Genomic DNA, 18,872 nt, shown 5'->3' with positions numbered 1-18,872 from the left:
GCCACCCTGTATATTGTAACGTATTAATTTCACATTTCAAATTAATCAATTGGCAGTTACTAATATAATCTTGGTGTAGTTCATCGGCGGAAGTATGCAAATTCGCTACACTGTTAAAAATGGCGTAGTCAAAATTGACTCAAATTTCACCTGCTATTTACTCATATTCGAATACCCGCTTCGGAATGTTCAATTTTTCGTGTGAGAATCAGAGGGACGTTACTCCAATTTATGAAATTTACAGGAGAGTGGAAATAATGTATTCTTAGGAACATGTTTGACTCTTAAAAAGAGTCAGTAAATTGGAGATACGTGACTTCACCTTACTGATAAGGATTAGAAAGATTTGTCGATCTGAGTCCAAATAGAGTTCTTCAGAGGAGATTAAAAAAAAAAAAATAATAATAATAATTTGGAGTTAGGTTCCTCTGGCTCTCATACGACGAATTGAATCAGTCACACGAACAACGTTATAACTAACATTTTTGTCGGTAGAGACGACAGAGACTTTAAGTTGAAAGAAAGTAGTGTTTTTGGTTTTGCGAAACGTGTGAAGTAGATAAAAGATACAGACTGTTCTGTGACTAACAGTTTTTCATGCAACCAATGGTGAGTTAGGTGAGACTACTTTTTGTGGAGTAATACCACAGAGAAGTGTAATATGTTAGGTTAGGTTTTGTGTGTGGTAATACCAGGACCGTATCAAGGTTTGTGGAGGCCCCTGGGCAGTTTATTAAGATATAAAAACACTTAACATGTAACGTTTCAACTCGGTATCAGGGTCTTGCTCAGACGAAGAATTATATTACAAGTATTCAATATTTGAAGAAATCTTATTAAGACTTTAAGTATTACACCACATAAAGACAAATACCTATATGTGTATCCCTGTTGCAACATAAGGTCAGGCAACGGGGGAAAACTGTGTTTTTTTTACCGAAGTTACCTTGAGTGTTGGTCATGAACCACTTGAGGCCTTGCTATTCTCGGATTCTCGTTATTGTCGACTCTACGCCGACATCACATAAAGAGGACTTACGTCCGTTCCCAACTTCTGGCAATCAGGTTTCCACTAATTTTTTTTCTGTTTCGACCACATCTGAGTGCAAAACGAAATAAAAATGGGTAAAGTCGCTCAGAAGGTGACTGGAAGGGCATATTTAAGACTCACAATACCCTAGTTCCACGACTAGGAGTGTGTGATAGCATTAGAAGCTGGCCAAGTCAGCATCCAGAGGTGAGGCTGCTGCTGATCACCCAGATTCGCCAGACTGGTAGAAGATGGACATTGTTGATTTTACTAAGAATTCATTAACTATCCTAAATCCCACGCAGCTACCATTAACACTTTAGATTGAGAGCTTCATCAAATCAGATGATCAATCAACAGAGCTGAGTTTTTCAATTTGAGTTTTTTTCTTCTTTTTTTGATAGGGAAACTTTTTGAAATTTTCTCCAAGATATTTTAAGGAATACAAAAGGTTTGTTTGATAATTTTTGTCAAAATTGAAGTGTAAATTCGCTGAACTAGATGTCCAATATTAAAATTGCCGTCAGCCGAGGTTAGACTATTTTTCTGTAGTCTTTGCATAGCACATAATTAGTTACTTACTAGCTTTCAGCAATTTACAATTAAAGAAACAATGCCTCTCACAATTAGGCCATTTCTCCTACTCCCAATTGTAAACATCTCATAATCCATGTTTACTTACAAAATCATTTCTACAGGCAGTGGCGAGACATAGACGCCGAAAAGCAGAAGTATCTCCTCCAGATAATGCCGCCAGGAGATCTGATGCCTCAAGTGATCCGAAGCATCGTCCAGGCTAAGAACATCAGCAACGCAGCAATTCTGTTCGACGATACGTTTGGTAAGTTACAAGCAGGCGTTCAGCTGCAAGCTACCTAACCTTGCAATGGCATCGATAGAGAATTTCGTTCGTGTTGTTCGATGGTGAACGAAATATTTACAAGTGGGCTCTGGTTCACTGTGGTCACTAAGGTTTCTCTATTTCTTTCCTTTTCTATTATATTTTATTTCATCCTCTCACTTTCTCTCGTATTCATTCTATCTCTATGTATCCTCATTATTTCTCTTTCTCCTGTTGCCTTCCTTTTTTCTGTCACCTACATTCCACATCTATTTCTCTTCATTTTTATAATTCTCTTCCTTTCTTGATATCTCTCTATTCATTCCTTCTATTTCCTCCTATTCTCTGCTTGTTTTTTATTCCATTCTCTTTCTATTATTATTTCTCTCTTCTTTCTTTCTTTTATTCTCATTCTTTCTTTTTTACCTTGTCTCTCCTATTCTTTCTACCTTATCTCAATTTCGTTGGCACTAATAAAATTTGACTCGTCTTAAATAACTTTTATATACCTTAATCCCTATTAACACATTACAATTTCTGGCCCTTACAGGATTAAGGAAGTAATTTATCAAATTGTATTCGTCACATTTGATAAGACCGGCAATGTTCTTATAGCCAAGACTAATTATTATTTGTGATATTTTATCCACACACCCCGAATGTTTACCAGAATCCTCAAAAATATTTCACAAGAGCCCAATTTATACTTCTTTTGGAGCTAAATTAATTCACCCATCTAAAACCACCCTTAAACGTCCAGATGGAAAATTCTGGATAAACAGCTGTAATGGCTCCCATTCTTAATTTTCTCCCCCAGACTCTAAGTTTCTAAATAAGTTTCCAATCCAGACCCCACCTCTGATAATATAAGTTCTATCAAATTTCTAATTTATTATTCAAATTGCTACAATTTTTTGTTCTTCCAAAGTGCACTGCAGCTTTTTAAAAATACAAGTATGCTACAAATAGTACGTGATTACTGCTGTAGTCAATATAATAAAGCATCTTGAATTAACTTCAATCAGCTATTATTCGTCTTTTATCACGAACCAACAAAAAATGTACATAAATAATATTATTGTAAAATGGGGCTCTGTTTAATCTTGGTTCTGTGTGTTTTGTCTTTTTAACACTAGTCTGTTGTTTTATTATTATTTCTTTCAGGTTTAAAATTGCTTTTGCTGTAGGCTATTGGAAATTTCATTAATCAACACTTAAAGATATCGCAAAGTTGAGTTCGGAGGTTTTCATCCACTTCAAAAAATTCTATGATTACCGTGGACAATGATTGATTTGTGTGTTTCATCATAGTGATATTTAAAAGTAAAAGCAATTTTTGAGCAACTATCAAGCTTTTAATAAATAATCATTCTTGCAGTAATGGATCACAAATACAATTCTCTCCTTGTAAACATGCCGACACGTCACGTGATAACAAGGATTGACGAAGACCCGAAGGAGCAGCTGTCTCGACTGCGAGACGTGGACATCGTCAACTTCTTCGTGGTGGGGACACAGGCCAGCATCAAGAACGTACTCGAAGCAGCCGCTTTCAGGAACTTCTTTGACAGAAAGTTCACCTGGTACGCCATAACGAAGGTAATTAATTATGTGATTGGTGACCAATAGTATAAGAGCGTGGGAACATTTCAAGGATATTTTAGTCTGATTGGTTGTTGCGTGCGTCCGGTCTGACGTGTGTGGAACGTCACTGCAAGAGCCAATCACGCCACCGACTTTCTTTATGCTGCGACAGTGGGTGCATCCATAGTTGGGAAGGAAGGTTTTCGTCTGAAACGAGAATGGTGCAGATATAGTGACAAAAGCGCTTCGCTAAATATAGGCAGCACTTCAGGGGTATTTCAGGTATCAAAGCGATGCCCACTGAGCAAGACTTTCGCTATGTGAGCAGACTTAACATTTTCTTCATGACGTTTGAGTGTTTTGTTCATTGATCAACGGGTAACATGTACCCATCTTAGTATTAACCAATAGCAATGCAACACTACCAGGGTCGGACCTGTATGTGTTTATTTAATACGTACATAATGACAGCAAAGTAACAGTAATCTGTTAGTTTAAATTAATCCTATGTGACCTTACTGGAGGAACTAATGTGCACGGGCCTGTAGTGTTGCCCACGAGACGAGACGAGACGAGACTTTGGTCTGTCCCGTCCCGTCTCGTGAAAATGCTGTCTCGTCTCGTGTCTCGTCTCGAAAATATTCGTTTGTCCCGTCTCGTGTCCCGTCTCGAAGGGTTCTGTCCCATCTCGTCTCGTCCCGTCTCGTTTTGTCTCGTCTCGTCTCGTAAAAGTGATCCGGGATATCATGCCAACAAAAGTCAAAAGTAGCAGAAACACGAAATATTTTTCCGGAAAGTGGGATAAAGCTCCAAATATTTTACCCATTGCCTGGTGAGAATAAATAAGGTTCGTTAATCATGAGGACATTAATATTAAAAATGCAGTTTGTTGGTTACTGATTGATAGGTATCTTATGAAATCTACCTTGTGGTTTTTCTGGCTTCCATACAAGAGTGCTCTTTTCATTACTGCTATACCTTTTGGAAGTTTTGAAATGTTTTCCACTAGACCTTCTTTCTTTCTGAATGTCGAACTTCCGTGCACTATGAAAATGTACATTTGTTCTTTAAATTCTAGGCTTGGCGCTCGGGAGCAACAAAAAAGTTTTTAAATGTGTAGTACGAACACAAAAGACTATTTAAAATTTCAATACTTAGTATATTACAAATAGAAAGCATTTATTGTTTTTTATATTGTTAAACATCTTCTATGACATAAGTTTCAAAAAGTGTTTCTTTGTGATATTGTGCTGTTTCTTATGCTCAGCTTATGACGCACATACTTCTTTGTTTTCTCTTTAGCCTCTAAGTCAGATACCACCACCGCTTGATCTAATTCATCCTTCGGCAGGCACGCATCTAGAAATATATGTCGGGGGATTGTGTCCGAGCCAAGTGTTTCAGAAAAAAATGATAATAATAACATTAACGACAACAATTAAGCAAATGTTTAAATTAATACATTAATATAATTCATAGGTCTATTCACTTGGATATGTAAATTAATCAATTCTATTATTGTTATTACATGAAATGTTACAAAGATTGTAGAAGAATAGTAATATAACAGCACGAATATTAGCTAATATCTAGCTTACGTGTAGTTAAGATCGCCTAAATTTGCATAAAAACAACTGTCCTGGCAAGAAGTTTAATGTCAAAAAAGGTGATGAATTGAATATTTGCTAAATAACAAAAAAGGATGTTAAGTCCACTTGACGAAAAATAAAATTCCTGATTAATATTTTATTCTCATTATTATAAGTAGTAGTGTACATAAATCTTCATTGATACTGTCATTCAAAGCCGTATGATCGCAATAAAATCCTTGTTCGGCATAAAAAAGTAACCCTCGATTATGCTAAAGAAATATATTTTTGTTTAGCTAGAGCAAGGCCCCAGGAGGATGCAAGAAGCCATTCCTGCAAAAGTGTATGTTGTACGAAGCGAAGAAACGTGACAAAACCACCACGTATGGAAGGCAAACCTGCATATATTTTATATCGCACATTTACAGAGCCGTGCCTCCTGAAGTTATAAAAATCCCAACTTCAATGATTCTTTTAGACATGCTATAGTTGAAAAAGTATGTTTAGATGCACCAAAAGTGCATCATTATCAGATTATACATATAACGTGTTATTGGAATCAACATATTTGTGTAAATTGGGTGCCTCCCCGATTACGTAGTAATAACGTCGAGGTTTTGTAATCAAGGGTCCCGGCGTTCGATACCCAATGGAGGCACAAAGTGAATCGGATCGTACTTTAAACTGTAGGTCGGTTCGCGATTTAGCCTATTTGTGAATCAAGTGGACTTAAATAAACAATATCAACCTTAAGAATATTAGAACCCACTAATTCACCCGCAGCTAAGTCAAATTTCAAATATCCCTCTTCATCCTCGTTCATAGACTTCCTGCAATACTCTTGTGCATGTGGGTTGCATCCCACCAGGTGCGAGAAATGTGAAGAGTTATTCTTTCCCTGTACTGCGTTATTTCTTTTCATAAGAGTAAGACTAAATTCTCGTTTTATCTGAACTTTTAAAAAATGTGCAAAATACGTCTCTATCTTTAAACAACCACCCTTTCTCATGTATGTGTAAAATAATCCCACTCTGTCTCAGAAAACCTCTTCCTACGATCAAATGAAGGAAACAACTCTCAAGTCTCAACAATTATAATTTTTTGCTTAACTTTCCTATAATTTATACAAACAGTAGCACACATCACGTCCTTTGGTGCAACACTGTCAACAGCTAATGTTACTTTCCTCGTCCTAATAAATTTACTTCCAACCAGTGACGGCGCCAGGGAAATTTGACTGGGGGGGGGGGAAGGCTGGCAACAAAATATTGTAAGGGGGCAGTCACATTAAAACGCCCGAAAACAGTACACACATATATATATATATACTTATATAATAATCATTATAATAATAATAATAATTATTATTATTATAATTATTATTATATTCATGTATGGTGTTTTGTGTGTGTGTTTTATTTAGAGTGGACGTTTACTGCCTAAATTTACTTCTTGATTACGAGTTTATCTCCACATGATTCGTTTTAATAAAGACATTAATTCTTTTTTATTGATAAGTTGCGTTGTCTCTAGTGGCCTATTTCAGTATTGGAAGACATTCATAATTTTATAATTCATCGTCTTACTTGAGATGAAACTACTGATATAAATATTTTAGTTATAAGATAATAATATAAATGACGAAAAATGCTTCGAAGAGTTTAATTTTCTTGCAAAATAAACGTGACGTTGGAAGAAATGAATCTTCTTAAGTATTAGAAACAATGTGAGGCACTTCTCCTGTAGGAGAATTCTGCTCTATGTGCTTTGGAGAACACATTGCCCACCTTTGGTACGTCCAGGACTTGACATTTCTTCTCAATGGCAGTTTGCATCCAGCATCCTGTTTCGAGCAAGCCTTTTCAAAGATTTTAAGGACAACCATCTTCGTAATGCTGAAGAGTTTTGGGCCAAATTTGTGTTTCACCTTTCAGGGAAATGTTATCACAGGATAAAAAAATCAGACAAATGTTACAGTTATCTCATAATTCAAGAAATATTCTGACCCTGGCATTACTTACTCTTACTCTACCACTCCAACGTATGTCTGTGCTACACAATTACAGGCACCTATGGGGTTCATGGGAAGAAGTTATTCGATTTTGATATGTACGAGAAAGAGCGAACCTGCATCCAATGACTGAAGAGTGGCAAATCCTAATAAGCATTCTTTTACCTGCCCGCGATATGTTTTGAATCGAATTTTAAGTGTAATTTGCATTTTAAGGTTCGCATTCAATACATTTCCAAATAATATCCCTTCATTAACTTCAAGAGTATCGAAGAAATTCTCTTTGTTACGGTTTCCTCAGACTCATCATCTCGAAATTCAAGTCCCTGAATAGTAAGAAACCGCGATGAATCCACAACTGACATGTAGTGTCGGGTTTTCTTCGATCACCTTTGGTCCTGGGTTCGATACCCAGTGGAGGCACTTTAAACTATTAGTCCAATCCTGATTGGCTTTTCTGTGCATAAAGTGGACTTAAAACATCAAATCAACCAACCAACCAAATCTTGAATCAACTTTGAATGTCTTTTAATAATTAGCGTTGTCACTAACGACCACGATTACAATAATTTGCCCGTACTACAGATGATGTCTTGTGGTCCTGAAAATATTTGTCATGTTTTAAAACCATCCACATTCAACACTTTATCCCATTTGTTAAGACTGGCTAAAACTTAGGTTAATCTCGGCTATTACAGGACATAAATGAATGAGAAATCACCTATGCCCAGGTCGGCGCTCGAATCTTGAACGAAAGTCACATACACATAGCTATATATATACTAAACAAATTAATATTTGTTAATCAAGTTGGTATTATAAGCAGGAAAGTGATATCATGCAGAATACACCACTTTGAAAAGGTGAAAATCGTCATACTCTTATAAATGAACTCTCTTATTATTCGATATTTAATTAACTTCAATTGGAGGGCCCGAGAGGGGGGGTGAAGTGTCTGACATGGGGCGTCCCCCTGCCTCCTCTGGCGTCGTCACTGCTTCCAACCCTCTAATAACTTCGCTGCTGATAGCCTCACCTTCGAAATGGAAGCTTGTGTGTCGGCGAATAATACAAAGCACTTGTGTTCACTGTCCCTCTTTCATTCAAAGTCTGCCGTTTTCCTTTTCAGCTTTTCCTGCAAAACTTCCTGTCAGCAAGCAAAGCAAATTACAGAATTTTTATTGCCCCTCCCTTGCATCAACCTTCATTCCTACTTTAGGCCTGGATTTATGGCACTTACCCGCTACTGCAGGTCAACCTCGCCCTATGTTTGGTGTTTACCCCATGAAGCAACGGTGTCCATTGTTCAAAGCGAAACCTCTGTCAGTGAGGAACGGCGAAAAATAGTCTCGGAATACACCCTGGCCGTAAACAGGCTCCCGCCACCCTGACATTGGTGTCAGCTTCCCTCTGAAGTTTGATAAAACTACTTTGTGAAATTTGTTTAGTAACGATTGAAAATGTAGACAGTAGATACTACATGTATTTTGCTCATAAACTTGAAGGCTAAATTCACAGAATAAAAAGAACAGCTACAACATTCCTTCATCTGATTTACAGAAAGGCTAATCGGGACTGGACCCACACTTTAAAGTGGGATTCAAATCACTATGTTCCTTCACCGGGTATCGAACCCGGCAGCCCTTGATTACAAGGTGACGACGCTACCACTGTACCATCGGGGAGTCCCCATAGAACAACGTTTCCTTCTTCGACGATTATACAGAACTTAGTGTACTTCCTTCATTTGAAATCTATTCTATATCAGGCTCAGTATTTCGTTATTACAATCCAAGGAATAGTATTCTCAGTAAATAAGAAATAAATAAATAAAAAAAAGCATTGGAAATAATCTTCAAACGGACGTAAAAAAATCGAATCCAACCACCTGTAGAATGCCTGAGGGAAAAAACAAGAATTTTCTCAACAAAGACATTTCCGAAATTTCCATAACATTCAAAACATTTCGCAACCCGTGCAAATAATCACGTGGTAAAATCTTGTCATGGTTCCCTGTAAACACTAAAATCACCAAATTAGTTCTTTCCATATTTCCTGTATTTTCTCCTCCGCTTTAGCTCTCAGCTGTTCGGAGTGGGATAATGCAAGATCATTTGTCCCTAATTATCTCCTTCTCTTAGTCTTGCTAATATCTTGGACTCCTTAATAACTTTCCCAACAACTCCTTATCAATTTGTACTGCCATGTTTCCCACAATGTTTTTCCTACTTCCTAATAACATTCACTTCTGTACACCCTTTGATGTAAAAATTAAATAATAATAATAAACCCTATCCGTCGGTCCGTTAATCTTTCCAACCTATAGAGCTGAGACTATGTTTACAAGATAAATCTCGGACTCAGATCTTTTGGCCCCTCCTTCCACCTTCTCTACCTGCCCTATTACTTGATGTTATTCAGAATTGTATTAGTATCTGGAGTACTATCGTAACATAAAATTATTAACCTGGAATGAATTGAAAAATAAAAATGGGGAGTAACCCTGTGTTTCGAAAGAGTATAGAAAATAAGTTTAGGTATTCATTCATTCATTCCTCTCTCTAGAATAGTCTTCTTTTGACTTAACACGCGCTTATCAACGTTTCTAATTGAAATACCTTTTTCCAAGCAAACAAGTATTTGCAACTGATTAAATATTTTGCTTTTATTTTTTCGAGACATTCGAGACGAGACGAGACTTTTCTTTGAACTCATAAATCCAATCCCGATTATCTTGTTTAGCATAAAATGCAACTACAACTATGGACCGTGTTAATGACAGCGGCTGTTGCTGTTGCGCAATCACTATTTATTTAACTTATATAATTACATGATGATTAATCATAAGTTACATAAAGTAATCATGTCAAAATTACAGAGAAAGAAGCAAATATTTATATAGTTTAGTCAATAGAGGAGCGCATATTCCAGGCTAGCTAGCCTATCTGCGAAGCCTGAAACCTAGAAAGTAAAATACTGAAGAAGATAATGGCGATTCTGAAGTTGGGAATCTGAATTCTTATGGGTTGGGAAACCTGAATTCTTAGGAGGTGGCTACCTGAATTCTTAGGGGTTGGCAACCTGAATTTTTATAAGTGCGCAATCCGACTACCGTTGGGATGGCAACGTGGGTTCCTTGATGAGTCTAGTCTTGTCCCTTCCTCCATAGCCTGGGAACAGGTGTCATAGTGAGATAGCCCAGGTCTTAGATTCAGCATACGCCACTGATAGACACAAGTCCCATCACTACAGTCGGTCCGCGATAAGAAGCGGTGTGCAATCAGAACACAGAACGTGACCAAATTCTGTCTCCTCGTTGGCTGCCATGTGGCTGGGGGTTTTCTGCGTTGCCACGTTCGCACAAACAGGCGGACAGACTAATCAGCTGTTAGCAAACTCGGGAAAAAATAAAACGTCACGCGAAATTAAGCACGTACGTATCAGTATGCTAATATATGTTATTTTCGTCGTAAAGTGATAAATTAACTAATCTAGAAGTTTGAATCTGAAGTTTCTTGTAGGTTGACGCTAACTTCCCGTGTGAATTTTACTTTCTGGCAAGCATGAAACATTTTCTCTTCCTGCTCTACACAGCAACCGAAAACCTTCACCGAAATAACCTTTTTTTGTGTTTTTATTATGGTACATTGCAAGCATCATGTACCGGCATCTTTTTACTTGTGTTGTATCGTATCACAATTACCTACAAAAGAAAATGCGTCTTGTGTTATGAACAACACTGTGGCAAATCGTTTCTTTTTACAAATGAAATGTATTTCTTGAAAATCAGCGCGAATTACGTATAAACAAATTACGTACAACTTCGTTTCGTTAACACGTTTTTAAAATATATTTTGCGGAACGTACAAAAATTCACCTCTAAAACAGAATTTCACAGAACTGAGTTACTGTATTTCGGAGAAGAATTTATCAAGAACAAATCAATTGTGTGTGAATTGATTGATTGAGTTGGTGTTTTAAAGTCCACTTTATGCACACTACGGCTAATCTGGAATGGACCTACAGTTGGAAGTGTGATCCGAACCACTATGTGCCTCGACAGGGCATCGAACCCAGGACTCCTTGATTACAAGGCGGCGACGCTTACCCTACCACTGCAAGGTACCTTTATAAGGTATGCCATTCCCGAGGTTCCGAGATTTTCTCCCATGATTCTGTGCGCGCTAGGACGTCATTAAGAGGACAGAATGGAACTTACTTCGTTATCGTATACGGGAGCTTGAGATAAATGGGTCGATTATTTACTTATACACACTTTTTCTTGAATGCCGGTAGAATGAGAACAAATCAACCTGTTTGTGCTCTTGCCACGTGCAATAATAATAGAAGAAAATCGCCTGGAATAAAGTGATCATCGCTTCCCAAAAAGTTGCTGTAGCAGGATTGATTCAATTTGTTCCTCCAAATTTCGGACTTACTCAGTGGTGCAACCACAGGGGAGGGCAGGGGCATTGTCCCCCAACCTTCGACGGAAGTCAATTCTAGGGGGGGGGCAAACATTGATGGCCAAAGGCACCTGCAGGGGGCACAGAGGAGAAATTGCCCCCTTCTATTTCAAATTTTATACAAATAAAAATACATTTCGTAAAATTTTCTTGCTCGCTTTGCTTGCAGTGCCAGCTTTTCTCTGTCTCGTCAAGTTCAGAGACGTAGCTAGGGGGCGTCGGGAGTCGGCCATGGGCGCCAAATAATCTAATTTTTAAAAAAATGTGAAAGAGAGAATGCCTTGGCGCCATGTGATATTATTTGTTCCTTATTAAATCAATATTGTTTTAAATTGCAAAAATTGGATCAAAAAATTTTCATTCTCGCTTCGCTCGCAATATAATTGTTTTTTGTAAAGTGATGTATTTAAATTATATGTTTTGTATATATGTAATGAAAAAACTTTGAATACGTACATAATTTAGTGTTAGCATCTTGCATATGTATTTTCTTATTTTATGTCGCTCCATGTTGCATATGTGTAAAACATATGAAAGTTATACATGTTATATGTACAAAAAAATATCTTAGGCATGCATTTATCATTCATTTTCTGCCATTCAAAAATACAGTTTGTGTGCTTGTTTTCAATTATTAGCTAATGCAAAATTCCTGGTGTTGAAAAAATATTTCAAATCGTTTGTTCCAAATAAATGCTTTAGCACAGACATCTATCTCCGTTTTGCGTAATTTATGAGGATAATAACGTCTTTGATACTACTACTACTACCACTAGTAATAATAATGCCATTATTAATGTTATTATTATTACTATTATTATTATTGGTACGTTTATCATGGTACTTTCTCCCTCCAGATAAAAATTTGTGGTTTCGCCTCCGGCCTTATCTTCCACACTCGCCTTCCGTATCATCACGTATGCAACTTTCAAAAACCTTTACACAATCGAAATTCAGTTTCTAAGTATTGCTTCATTGAATATTGAGTGCAAGATAAGATTTATTAGCTTTGAAGTTGAAACATCGTCCGCGAAAATAATACTTTGAACATCTCGTAGGTAGCCAACAATAATTAACAATTGCACTGTTACTTTACTTTATGTGCGTTTGTTCAGAAATTGTGCTGAAAATATAATGTACGACTTACAGGACAGGAGTTTCTCCCCTGCACATCCTTTCAATCTTCTCGTCAATCAATGAGAAGAGCTGTCATGTAAATAATGACCAAAGAAGCTATTCAATCAGGCCCGTAGCCAGGAATTCTTTGTGTGGGGGGGGGGGGCGAAGTCAATCCTAGAGGACAATTTTACAAAATGTATTTTTATTTGTATAAAATTTTAAATCGAAGGGTGCAATTGCCCCTCTGTGCCCCTTGCAAGTACCCTTGCCCATCTGGAAGAAAAATGCAAGGAACACGTCCTCCCCGATGGAGCACGTCATCGCCTTGAAATCAAGGGGTCCCGGGTTCGATACCCGGTGGAGGCACAAAGTGGTTCGGATCCCACTTTAAACTGTGGGTCCAGTCCCAATTAGCCTTACTGTTCATAAAGTAGACTTAAGAAACCAACTCAAACCAAACCTACCTGTATTATTAGTAAAACACATTTTATGTGTGTGTTGGATATGGTATGAGATTTAATTAGGAAAAGCGATGGATAATGTAATATTTATACAAAGTAAATTAATGTATTATGTTCTTACAACAAATGTAACTATTACAGAATAGGAAGCCAGTGACGAAATTAGCCGAAAGTTTTTTTTAATTCCTCGCAGTAGTAAATATTGTTACAAATAAAATCCAAAAATTTAGATCCTGAACTCAGGTGGATAAGAGATCAAATTATAATTCTCAGCTTGCATTTACCTCCGATTATTAGAAGTATCATTCGACCGAAAAGCAATCTCTGACTGTTGGCTGATACATGCGACGTGCCTAAAATACAGGAAAACGTAACAGCATAATCGTTCCATTATTTTTGTTTTGTATTTGTATTGCTTTTGTTTTATTTCAAGTGTAATTTACCCTTTGGCTAATCGCAAAGATGAAAATGAATGGTTAGTAGATGAAATGGATGATCACAAATCCATGTGGATCACAAACAGAGTACTACACAGATTGTTGGCCCACATGCCAGAACCTAGTAAGCCCGCAAGAATGAAGTTCCTAGGATATATTACCTGGAAGAAATATTGCTATTTGAATGTTTCCCGAAAATACACCCTTTATACAATAGCCATTATCTAATTCATTCGCTGGCTCGGTAGCCGAGGGCGTTAAGTGTTTCGATTTCGCCTCCAAAGTTCCCGGTTCAAATCCCAGCATGGGCATAGGTGTTCTCTGCTAGTCAGGCATGTATCCAGGAATTCCTTTCGTGGGGGACTAAACACCATATTTTTAAGGGGTATAGATAGAACCTCACAATTGTATGTTTAAGGCCAATGGTGGCAATTGGGTTCAAAACGGGAGGGGGGGGGGTGCAAGAAAAGTTTACTTTTTCTTCCCTTGGTATACAAGGGTTAGCATAAAGAGGTCATAGTGTGAAGGCACAAAAATGGGAAGCAACAATCCCCAAAATCGTCGCCACTGTTCAAGGCTGCCAAATTATTCAGAACGTGAAATCGGAACATTTTTTACCACTCAACTCCTCTGTTTCCATGCATTAACATTGTGTGCCGGAACCATCTCAGTATGTGTGTTTGTCCATTTCTTATCATCAGACATCAAAACATCTATGGCGTCTTCGAGTGTTTTTACGAAGCTGTTACACACGCACGGGATGAACAATCCACTCGACAACGCGAGACTCAAACTGTGGGCTTCGAACTGGACGCAGAAATTTCTGGAATATTTCTCTCTGATTCGAGCCTGAACACCACTACTGTGTCTTGTCCTCCCATGTTTACGGTTCTTATAAAAGCCGAAACTCGCCAAATTTTTCATATTGAGGCCTAAGCACTCGCAAGTGTTCACAATTGTCTGTCACAACTTCCGCAGTCTTGTCATATACTGGCACAAAACAAAGTAAGTCTTCTCGAATACAGTTCGAAACAATTAATTCACAATGAAAACCCTTCCGATCCCAACACATCTAGTGTTTCTTCTCCCAATATGATTAAATGCTTACTCATTTATCTCCAGTGACGTGCCCAAGGAAGGGTTGGTGAGGTCATAACCCAATTTGACCAAGTATTCCTTAAAAAAATGAACGTCAAAGAGAGGAAAAGATGGCAAAATGAGGACTGACCACCAAAAATTGTATGCATAATCCTCCTCTTCTAAAATCCTGGGAAAATTTGGTCCGGACACAACTAACTCATCACTCAAAACTTTGATTTTCAGTTGATCTGTGCAGCTTATTTCTTTTTTAATTAACCGCTCCAATAACCGTTACTGCTGAAATATTCACTTTAGAGAGAGACCTTCGAACTCTTCGGCCCTCGACCCGAACTAGCACTACACTGAGGCTCCGGAAATTCTGCTGTCGTTAATGTCTTCTGCTTTGGACCCGAATTGGAACTAATAGTAGACTTCGTTACTTTATGGTATTTAGTCCTTTTCATTTTCGAATCACTAGATCTTATAAAGCCACCAATAGACTGTATGAACTATCACACTTACCTTTGAATACTCATTAACCGATTCTGTTGTACAGATCAACCTGGAAATTGAAGCCGCGTATTTTAACCATTCTAGAACGTTCCACAGATAAAACGATTCGTTAATGTTGCCAGTAGTTCGACTCCTTCTCTTATTCAAGAACGTTCCCTCTCGCGCTTTCCAGAGATTAAAAATTTACAATACGTGTGGCGCTACGTTTGCAGCTTCCAAATGCTGACAAGTCTTTGCATAGTGTTGCGACAACACCGAAAGCGCAAGAAAAGTTTTAATGCAATATTATCAACAACAGGCTTATAGAACATTCTCCGTGTTGTCTTGGTAAGTATTTCTCTCCTTATATATTATCGGCACACTATTCAAGAAAACAAAAACCTAATTTTGCCGGATCCTGTGGCTGAGTGTCCGCGCTGCGACGCCAAGGGTCCCGGGTTCGAATCCGGCTCAGCCATGGTTGTATGTGAATGTCCATTTATCATTTTCATCATTTCATCACTCATTCCCATCTTCGTAAATTAGCTAAGAGGAACAAAACGCGAAGTAAAATAAAATAAATCAAATAAAAAAAAAACTAATTTTATGTAGTGTAAACTGAAAAAATTAAGGGGGGCTCCAGCCCCCTGATCCCACCTTGGGTGCGCGCTATTAACAATAACAGGGTTATAGAACATTATGTGTCTTGGCTCGAAAATTATTTATCTCAAATTATCATCACATTATTTAAGAAGCCATGAACCTAATTTTATGTAGCGTAATTTCCTGAATGGGGTGCTGGAGCCCCCTGATTCCCACCTTGCATACGTGCTTGACTCGATAATTATTTCTCTCCTTAAATTATCGTCACGTTATTTTATTTCACACCACAAGAAACCAAAAACCTCATTTTAACTATTGTAAACCGCAAACTTTCGGGGGGTTCGAGCCCCCTAAGCTCCCCCTTGGATACGTGCCTGCTGCGAGTGTCCCTTCATCAATTTAAACTAATCATCACTCATCCTGTTCGTCGCGATTAGCCAAAAGTGGAAGAAGACACTAAATAACAAAAACAAATTTATCCTCATCGTGGCGATCAACTGGAGAATCTGAAAAGTAGCGTAAAAATATTAAAGGGAAATTCCAGGATATTCAGTAAAAAGTCATATCAGAATATGCCCGGACAAGAACTTTCCTTAGAATTAGACAATTAAAATAAATGCAATAGGTTAGCTGGAAAGAAAAGCTGGCAGTGGACTACAGCCTACAGGGTCAAGATATCACGAATATAATGTATGAAAAATAAACTATGCATTGCTTCGGAATAAGTGTATTCTTCTATCGCGTATTTGATCTCTTGTTGTCAAATTAAATTAACAGCTTTGGTGTATAATATCAAAAGATGCATGAAAACACAGCGTTTCATGGGCCATCTGCTACATTCGACGCATAGGTTTCTTCCGCTCGTGTCCGCTTGGTGACGTCACAAGCTCTAGCCAATAACGTGCAAGTCGCGGAGTGGCCCCCTCTGCTACCACTGTACCATCGGGGAGGCACATGTGGGTGTGTGAAGTGAGTTAATTTTGGAAGCTACATGACAATACAGGCTCTGGCAATACAGAGTTCAATAAATTACAACGAAACTCTTGGCAATTGCTCGATTTTCGTAACATTAATGATACATTTGGTACATGTGTTATTAATGCTTCGAGCTACCATTATGTAAAAACATAAAAAAATGAAAGAACAGAAGTAGTTAACGTTGTTCCTTTAAATAGGAAAAGAGTCTGAATGAGAACAATGGAAGGGTGCCGTTGTTGACTGTTTAACCAGATGTTTAATCCTACACGTGTCTCTGTGGGCTCGCGAAAATCATGAAGTAGGTCAATCCGGCACCGGCGCGTCACTACCAGAGGGGGTGGTTCCACGCCGCTTGCTAGCGCGTCCCGACTTTAATTATATTGTGTTACATAAATCAATCCTTAATAATCTGTGGTTATTATGCCAATATTGAGAATACAGTAATTATAAGTTACTGTCACACTTTAAATCAAATAATTCAATATTTATTACATCACTTGGTTAATGTGAGATTTTGTTAGTCTAATGTTCTTGACTTTAATTGACTTCATTTCCACAATTATTAAATTTATTGTCGTTTCTGTTTACTTTGCATTTTAGGATGAGCTTCAGCTTGAGTGCAAGAACTGTAATAATGTGATAGTGGGAGTTCTGAAACCCGCCTGTAACGCAGACTACAGAAACAATCTGGAACACTTGAAATCGGAATTTAATTTGGACATGAAACCTAGCATTGACGCTGCGTTCTACTTTGATGTTACAGTCAGGGCGTTAATAGCTGTCAAGTAAGGATTTAATTGTAGTTCTTATTTATCAGTTTTTGTTATTAAAGTTATATGGGTTTCTTTCATAAGTTTAATTTTAGCCGTTTCTACATTCAATGTGGTTGAAGATTGATAATAATAACAGTAGAAGGGTTTCAATTTGAATAATATAAATTGCATACGTAATTTGTTAATCTAACTGCAATTTACTACGGGGACACATTAGATTATCTATTCTCAAGCCTTTTGAGTTATAAATGCAAACCACACTTTCATTAATGTATTGCAATCTAGAACAAGGTGATAAGAAGTATAGAAGTTCAGTAGATAGATTGTTTTCTTGTGATTACGTTATGACGGCAGAAGGTGAATGTATCCATGAAACGAATACGAAATTTGTGCGGTAGTGTTGGACTTTGCAGATAGAAAAGAAACGTCAGACAACTGAACAAACGAAATAGAGTACACAAATGAGGATTTCCTAGTGTCATTTGCTTTCTGCAATATCTAACTTACAGTTTCTGGCTTGTAAATTGGAAATACTGAGTGATATTTATTATACACAACATGAAATATGAGTAATATGACATTTTTATTTCAATATTTTACAGTATAAACCCCAAAAGTACACGAATATTTTTCAGTGGTATTTATATATCCTTACTCATTGTCCTTGTTCTGTAATTTAATATCTGCATATTGCAACACTGTCGTTTCTTTACTTCACATTCCAGTTATACATCAACTTAGCTGTCAATGCGTCATTTTTGCATCACCTTGGAGATAGGTCGGATCTAGAGCATACTAATTATTCCTGAGGACTTTTTTTACCAATACTATTATTATAACAATAATAGATACTGGAGATGAAAAATAGCGATTGTTTTCAAATAATGGGTGTATCTAGAGGGTAATAAATGTTGGTTGAAATGTTGGTGGAATAAGGTTGAAGTCGAAATTGATTACTTGATCTGGGTACACAGTTAGAACACTTGGCCTCTGAGACAAGAGCTTTACCGCTGGCCTACTTCCCACCATAGTTTATGCCGCGGTGGCTCAGTCGGTAACGCGTCTGACTACCATGCTCAAGGTCCCGGGTTCGATCCCCGGCCGGTTCAAATCCGAGAACTTTTCCCACCCAGCGTCGAATAACATGTGTACCTGAGGGAAACCCTGGGGGGTAAAGGAGGTCAGGGGCGTGGTGCTGATCACATCACCCCCACTCACGACCGGATCAAGAAAGTGTGGGGCGTTACCCCCACACCCCCTATACGCCTTCATGGCGTGGTGCTAAGCACAGGGGAACACTTTACCTTTTTTTACAAATAAAATTACACTGATCGGCATGAAAATCCTCCCACGAGCATGAAAGGGTGTACCTTATAGATTTCGAGTCGCTGATTACGAATATCGCATT

The 18,872-nt window shown here is 37.8% G+C and overlaps 1 protein-coding gene across 2 annotated transcripts in view; it reads left to right on the top strand.

The window, feature by feature from the left end:
- The window catches only part of LOC145985603 (ionotropic receptor 25a-like), a 138,476-nt gene that overhangs the window by 30,229 nt on the left and 89,375 nt on the right, over positions 1 to 18,872 (top strand). For both annotated transcript variants that reach the window (XM_083119675.1, XM_083119678.1), the window contains exons 5-7: positions 1,729 to 1,871; positions 3,250 to 3,470; positions 17,292 to 17,476. In XM_083119675.1, the coding sequence (XP_082975801.1) occupies positions 1,729 to 1,871; positions 3,250 to 3,470; positions 17,292 to 17,476 (549 nt within the window). The remainder of the gene's footprint in view (positions 1 to 1,728; positions 1,872 to 3,249; positions 3,471 to 17,291; positions 17,477 to 18,872) is intronic.

Source organism: Lepisma saccharinum, chromosome 1, assembly GCF_977018435.1.
Source record: "Lepisma saccharinum chromosome 1, izLepSacc3.1, whole genome shotgun sequence".
NCBI lineage: Eukaryota > Metazoa > Arthropoda > Insecta > Zygentoma > Lepismatidae > Lepisma > Lepisma saccharinum.
The sequence above is the reverse complement of the archived record's forward strand: the minus strand, read 5'-3'. Positions and strand labels throughout refer to the sequence as shown.